General features: G+C 46.9%; 1 protein-coding gene across 1 annotated transcript; it reads left to right on the top strand.

Moving 5' to 3' along the window:
* Nucleotides 1–3,630: 3,630 nt before the first annotated feature.
* On the top strand, nucleotides 3,631–5,909 carry LOC134442406 (calcium and integrin-binding family member 2-like; the record flags this gene model as incomplete). The annotated part of the gene is made up of 2 exons (XM_063192578.1): nucleotides 3,631–3,778; nucleotides 5,714–5,909. Coding segments are annotated over 2 exons (344 nt in total), but the record flags the coding sequence as incomplete, so codon positions are not given.
* Nucleotides 5,910–7,649: the final 1,740 nt, after the last annotated feature.

Below are 7,649 nucleotides of genomic sequence, written 5' to 3'. Positions count from 1 at the left end.
GGGGGGGGGGCCTAAACCCCACACATCACCTGCAGCCTAAACCCCACACATCACCTGCAGCCTAAACCCCACACATCACCTGCAGCCTAAACCCCACACATCACCTGCAGTAGCCTAAACACATCACCTGCAGTAGCCTAAACCCCACACATCACCTGCAGCCTAAACACATCACCTGCAGTAGCCTAAACCCCACACATCACCTGCAGCCTAAACACATCACCTGCAGTAGCCTAAACCCCACACATCACCTGCAGCCTAAACCCCACACATCACCTGCAGCCTAAACCCCACACATCACCTGCAGTAGCCTAACCAGTTAGCAACTTACTTGGTTGCCAATGGGAATTTGCATTGCAGCCATGTAAGTTGCTAACTTAGTTAGCAACGACGTTGTCGAGGAATGCACGCTGACTCTAAACTGACACCTTGTGTTTTTGATTCCTGTGATTCTCTTAAACCTTTCTGTACCATTCCAAACCCAGTCCCAAACCTCCCACCCACATAACCCACAGTAGCACACACAAACACATACACAGCTAACATCCACACAACTACACTCGACCACCCTGACAACACCCTGGTACACAGACACACACTTTCTCCCTTTCTCGCTTTCTCTCTCTCTCTCTCTCTCTCACACACACACAAACACATGTCTCGTTCTGAGGGTTCAGAAGTGGCTAATATTGATGGCGTCCGCTCACTCTAGTCTCCTCTGAGTGTGCGATTGATGAGGTTGACGACAGCCCACAGTTACGCCGCACTCATCTGGGTCTTCATAAACGTAAATCTCCCTTCGCCTCCATGGGAACGGGTCTCTGCTGCTGCCGGCTGGCTGTCCGTTAATTACCTTAAAGGGCACCGATTCACAGCGTGTTGCCTGCCACAGAAAGGGCACCGATTCACAGTGTGTCGCCCACCACAGAAAGGGCACCAATTCACAGCATGTTGCCCGCCACAGAAAGGGCACCAATTCACCATTTCTCGCCTGGCACAGACAGTGGCACGATTCACCATTTGTTGCCCGCCACAGACAGTGGCACCGATTCACCGTGTGTTGCCCGCCACAGAAAGGGCATCGATTCATCGTTTGTCGCCCGCCACAGACAGTGGCACCGATTCACCATTTGTCGCTGGGCACAGACAGTGGCATTGCCACCCTACAGTATAAGTAGCCTAGTATGTACGTTCTTATCACATCGCCATAAAGCTGCTATTTAACTTAAAGGGACACTGTGTGAAATTTTTAGTTATTTATTTCCAGAATTCATGTTGCCCATTCACTAATGTTACCTTTTTCTTGAATACTGACCACCACCATCAAATTCGAAGTATTCATTATGACTGGAAAAATTGCACTTTTCATACATGAAAAGGGGGATCTTCTCCATGGTCTGCCATTTTGAATTTTCAAAAATAGCCATTTTTAGCTGCAAAAATGACTGTACTTGGACCATAGCAGAAAATATTTGTTTATTACTTAGTAAACTTTCATGTACAGATCTAATTTGGCAATAAGCAGCCCAGTTTCAATGAGCAGCATAGTTGCAGTACCTTTTTTGACCATTTCCTGCACAGTGTACCTTTAATGAGCAGTTGTAACAGGTGTTACTAATATACACGTAGTGGCCGCATGAAATGGCTCAGCGGGCCACATGTGGCCCCCGGGCCGGAGTTTGCCCACGTCGTCTGCCATAGAGCATACACTAGTGCTGCACAGTGGATACAGTATGTGTGCTTTGACCTGCTCCTTAGATGCTCTCTCGTTCTCTCTCTCTCTCTCTCTCTCTCTCTCTCTCTGTCCGTGGAGAGAGGTGTGGAGTCAGCTGATTTTCAGGAGATATAAAAGTGGATAAGGACGGAGGGGTGCGGGGCTGGTGAGCGCTGAGGATGGGGTGGGTAGGTTGGGATGGGATGAGATGAGGTGGGGGAAGAAATATATCGGCACCATTATTTAGGAGAGCCAGGCCTTCTTCATTTACTCATTTCACACACTCAGAATGGAAACACACATGCACGCACGCACACACGCGCACATATACACATGCATTGCACACATACACATGCATTGCACACATACGCATGCACACACCCACATACACTCACACACATACACATGCTTGCCCATTGCACACGCAAGCACGCACACACATACACACACACACACACACACACATTCAGCAAGTGCTTCAGCTTGAACCTATTGCTACAGTATGTTTGCCATCCACTCGTGCTTCCATTTGCATTTGCATATAGCACTTACAGTAGCAGATGCTTTTAGCCAGCCATAGAAACTTACAAGTCAGGAACATTCATCATTATGGTTTCCAGGATATCAGAAACATTTGCCATTTCTCAATGTTCTAGTGTGCGCCCTTCGAAGTGAGTCAGCCTAATTAGTCACGCCCAGTGATTGGATAATCCGCAGAGTTCACCAAAGAGTATCCAATTACTGGGCGTCACTAATTAGACTGACACACTTGGAAGGGCGCACACCAGAACATTGAGAAATGGTGACTGTCATGAAACTGGTTATCACTATCATTCAAGCTGTCAAAGGGATTTATCACCCAGTGAGCAGACGGAACGTCTTCTGATTGGCTGAGCAGGTGTCCTTTATTCCCCGGTAGCAGGACACCTATGATGTCATGCAGGCGTGCGGGCGTCCAAGTTGCTTCTTTTCTAACTTTCTGGCGAAGTGCCGTTACTAGTTCTATTGCATCTGGTTGTCTAGTTAAAGACCGCGTCGTTAGTTCTATCGCATCTGGTTGTCTAGTCAAGACCCCGTTACTAATTCTATCGCATCTGGTTGTCAAGTCAAAAACCCAGTCGTCAATTCTATCGCATTTGGTTGTCAAGTCACCCCAACATTCTGCGCGCGTCCTTATGCCTCCGATAGAGGCGCATCTCAATAGATTAGGAAGTGGTGCCCATAGCAACATACCAAGCGCAGTGGTGAATCTACTTTCTCACGAAGCCTTAGATCAACATATTAATAAATTAATACTTAAATGCTGGTAACCGGGTGATAAGCGGAATAGCGGCCTTCGAGGTGTCCCGATATCAAGGGAAAATGGACTTGGCGAAGCGAACAGCCCTTCGGCCTCGTCTGCCTCGTCCATTATTTCCCTTGATATCGGGACACCTCGTCGGCCGCTATTCCGTACTGTAGATTATATCAGCAAGTGAGGACGACGTGTGTGTGTGTGTGTGTGTGTGTGTGTGTGTGTGTGTGTGTGTGTGTGTGTGTGTGTGTGTGTGTGTGTGTGTGTGTGTGTGAATAGATATTTTCACTGTCCCTTTCACTTGCTATATTTGACACAGCACTCAACAGCACAGTGGTCACTGCTGGACGTGTGTGGCGGGACGGTACCAGGCTCAGGATACCTCATGGAGGAGGAGAATGGGGGACAGCACTGGTTAATCACTCCACCACCAACCTGATGGGTTGGGAGACAAACTGGCAACCTTTGGGCTCCAAGTCTGATGCCCTAACCGCTTACCCATTTGTCTCCTACTTTTCCAGATTAGCTAACAGAACTCTTTGGGGTTTTTTGGAAGTTTCATGTTCACTCATGTACTGTATATCTCTTTTTTTCTCTGTCTGTTCTCTGTTTTGGATGACAGGAGAACCCGTTCCGGAACCGGATAGTGGAGTCGTTCTCCGAGGACGGTCTGGGGAACCTCAGCTTCAACGACTTTGTGGACATGTTCTCCGTACTCAGCGAGATGGCCCCTCGAGAGCTGAAGGCCATTTACGCCTTCAAAATCTACGGTACAGCAGCAGAAGCACTAGTTAGGGAACCAGCAGATGACTTTGTCCCGAGCCTGGAAAAAGCTGTCAGCGGAATTCGTGGTAGTAGTAGCGGTAGCAGCAGTGGCGCTATCTTTCCTTTAATGGTGTCGAAGTACAGTACAGTAGCAGGAACAGCAGTAGGTAGCAGCAGTGATACTATATTTCCTTTAATGGTGTCGAAGTACAGTACAGTAGCAGGAACAGCAGTAGGTAGCAGCAGTGATACTATATTTCCTTTAAAAAGTCTACGGTACAGTAGCAGTAGGTAAAAGTAACAGTAGCGGTAACAGTAACAGTGAGAACAGAAGCAGCAGCAGCAGTAGCAGCTATCTCTCTTTTAATGTCTATGGTACAGTAGCAGTGATAGTGGCAGCTATCTCCCCTTTAATGTCTATGGTACAGTAGCAGTGACAGCCGCAGTGGGTAGCAGTAACAGTAACAGCAGTAGCAGCAGCAGCGGTGTTATCTGCCCTTAAATGGTGTCAAAGTCTACGGTACAGTAGCAGTAATAGTAGTGGTGGGATTAGCAGCAGTAGCAGCAGTAGCAGCAGCAGCAGCAGCAGCAGCAGTAGCAGCAGCAGCAGTAGCAGTAGCAGTAGCAGTAGCAGCAGCAGCAGCAGCAGCAGCAGTAGCAGTAGCAGCAGTAGCAGTAGCAGCAGCAGCAGCAGCAGTAGTAGTAGCAGCAGCAGTAGCAGTAGCAGCAGTAGTAGTAGCGGTAGCAGCAGCAGCAGCAGCAGCAGCAGCAGCAGCTGTGTTATCTGCCCTTTAATGGTGTCAAAAGTCTACGGCAGTGTTTCTCAACCTTTTTTAGGCGAGGCACCCTTTCGATTCATTCAACTTATCAATTTAGACAAATATGTATTACATTACATAATTTAATTATCAGCCACGTTTCCGCGGCACCCCTGAGGGGGAACCGCGGCACCCCTGTTGAGAAGCACTGGTCTACGGTACAGTAGCAGTGACAGTAGCGTTGGGATTAGCAGCAGCAGCAGCAACAGCTATCTCTCCTTTAATGACGCCACTATAAAGCAAAGGGGTTGTATTTCTGTCAGTGTCCGTAGTCCCTCGTAAAACAGAGGTCATTAACACGCAGCCATGTAGAGAGGGAAATTCACAGCAGAATCGCCTTACTCATATTGGCAAGAGTGTGCACTCGATTTTATATATATATATATATATATATATATATATATATATATATATATATAGGCCTATACATATGATTTCTAAAGCTTAATGCTCATAACGGGCTCTCTGTATAATGTGTGGATGTAAAAGTGTGCTGGCCATATGCTGAGTAAATGATGCTGAGTCAACGAATGAGGTGAGGTCTTTACATAGTTTGCAGATCCAGTCCCACTGCTTACAGACAAACTCTTTTCACTAACACATCCTGAATAAACCTCAATCCTCTCTTTATTTCAACATAGTTCAAATTTCTTTATAATACAGTAATAACTAACACAATTCATTCATGTAGTAACACAAATTTTGAAGCATGGCAAAGAACCCCCTTACAGTTGTTATAACAGTCTTTTCGAAGGCTAGTGCGGCATACTATTGCACCAGGGACCCAGGTTCGAGTCCACCCTGAGGTCATTTCCTGGTCCTTTCCCATCTCTCTCTCCCACTCATTTCCTCTATCTCTCACTGTCCTGAATCTGATTAAGAAATGTGTAAGTTAAGAGAGAAGATATAATTCCTTTCCTTCAACACATGGTCTCTCCTTTTACGTTCCCTTCACCAGACTTCACAGTGGACAACTTCATTTGCAATCAAATTCAAATAACAGAACGAAGAAACATGATAAAAAACAAATGCTTGAAAACTGGACGTATAACATTGACATATCAAAGAGATTCATTCCTCTCATCACATAGTTTCTGCTTTTACCGCCCCCTTCACCACCAGACTTCAATGTGGACAACTTCATCTGCAAGGAGGACCTGGAGAAGACACTGAACAGGCTGACCAAGGAGGAGCTGACCCCTGAGGAGGTGACCCTGGTGTGCGACAAGTCCATTGAGGAGTCCGACCTGGACGGAGACAACAAGCTCTCCTTCGCAGACTTTGAAAACATGATCTCAAGGGCTCCTGAGTTTTTAAGGTAATGGCGACTAACTTCTTTTTTAAAAAAACATATAGTTTCTGGGTTTTTTATTGCCTTTATTTGACAGGATAATGAAGATATTGACAGGAAGTGAGTGGTCAGAGAGAGATGGGGAAGGGTCGGCAAAGGACCCAGGCCGGGAGTCGAACCCGGGTTGGCTGTATAACAAACGAGTGCCCTACCATTGCGCCATGGTAGGGCTAATGGCGACTAGGTTCACAGATTAGATATTTTTGTACATTTGAAAGGTAGATAGAAATATTTTGATCCAGTTGGGATTGAAAAATATAAATTGGAGGAGTCCGACCTGGACGGAGACAACAAGCTCTCCTTCGCAAACTTTGAAAACATGATCTCAAGTGCTCCTGAGTTTTTAAGGTAATGGCGACTAACTTCACCGATTGGATATTAGATTAGACAATAGAAAAGATGTTTTTGTACATTTGAAAGGTAGATAGAAATATTTTTGGTCCAGTTGGGATTGAACAAAATATAAATATATATATACATTTGATTTTATGAATATACCGTAAATAAATATTATATAAATATAAACGCAGCTACTATGTGTGTGTGCCTGTGTGTGTGTGTGTGTGTGTGTGTGTGTCTGTGCGTGCGCGCGTGTGTGTCTGTGCGTGCGTGTGTGTGTATCTGTGTGTGTGAGTGTGTGTGTGTGTGTGTGTGTGTGTGTGTGTGTGTGTGTGTGTGTGTGTGTGTGTGTGTGTGTGTGTGTGTGTGTGTGTGTGTGTGTGTGTGTGTGTCTGCATGTCTGTGTGTGTGTGTGCATGCGTGGGCGGCTAGGTCCCCCCCCCCCATCCCATCACACTGCCACTGATGCAGAAGAATAGTGCCACCAGGATGCCACCAGGTCCCCTCATTAGCATACAAACGAGGCCCCTGCCCTGCATGCCTGCCTGTCTACCTGCCCTGCCTGTCTGCCTGCCTGCCTGCCTGCCCGCCTGCCTGCCTGCCCGCCTGCCCGCCTGCCTGCCTGCCTGCCTGTCTGCCTGCGTCAATCGCCCCCATACATCAGCTTATGGGTGGGTGGACCTAGCCTGGTCCTGACCATCCCATAATACTACCATTTCATTTCGTATTTATGGTCTGGCATTTGTTTACTCTGAAGCGATTGTAGGAAGCAGGAAGTTTGCACTCAGTTATGGTTTGAAATTATTGGACACCTCTCACCCAATCGCTGGCAGTTACTCAACAACAGCATAGCTGTTACTGTCTGTAACTGTTTCAATTGACGTGTTATTTTACTTGATTTGTTATTTTAATGCAACTGTGTAATTTTAATTTTGTAACTTGAGCCGCCACTTGGCCAGGATACCCTTGTAAAAGAGGTTCTTCATCTCAACGGGTTTATTTTTCCTGGTTAAATAAAGGTTAAATAAAATTAAAAAATAGCGCAGACCAATGGCTCTGCCGCAGATGTGTACGTCATTGTCACGAGCGTCCTCGAGCGTATTCGATTATTGGCTGTTTTCTGGGGAGGCGTTGCGATCAAAATTCTACTGCTCCAGGCACTCCACAGAGAAGCACGGCCAGACTACAGTGGTGGAGCCAATCATTTGGCGGAAGTACGTAGGATGGCTCGCGAGGCTAGGACAGAGGAGGGCCAGATGGCTCGCGAGGCTAGGCCAGAGGAGGGCCAGATGGCTCGCGAGGCTAGGCCAGAGGAGGGCCAGATGGCTCGCGAGGCTAGGCCAGAGGAGGGCCAGATCAAGATGCTCG

Source organism: Engraulis encrasicolus, unplaced genomic scaffold (genome assembly GCF_034702125.1).
Source record: "Engraulis encrasicolus isolate BLACKSEA-1 unplaced genomic scaffold, IST_EnEncr_1.0 scaffold_1539_np1212, whole genome shotgun sequence".
In the NCBI taxonomy this organism is placed as follows: Eukaryota; Metazoa; Chordata; class Actinopteri; order Clupeiformes; family Engraulidae; genus Engraulis; species Engraulis encrasicolus.
The sequence above is the reverse complement of the archived record's forward strand: the minus strand, read 5'-3'. Positions and strand labels throughout refer to the sequence as shown.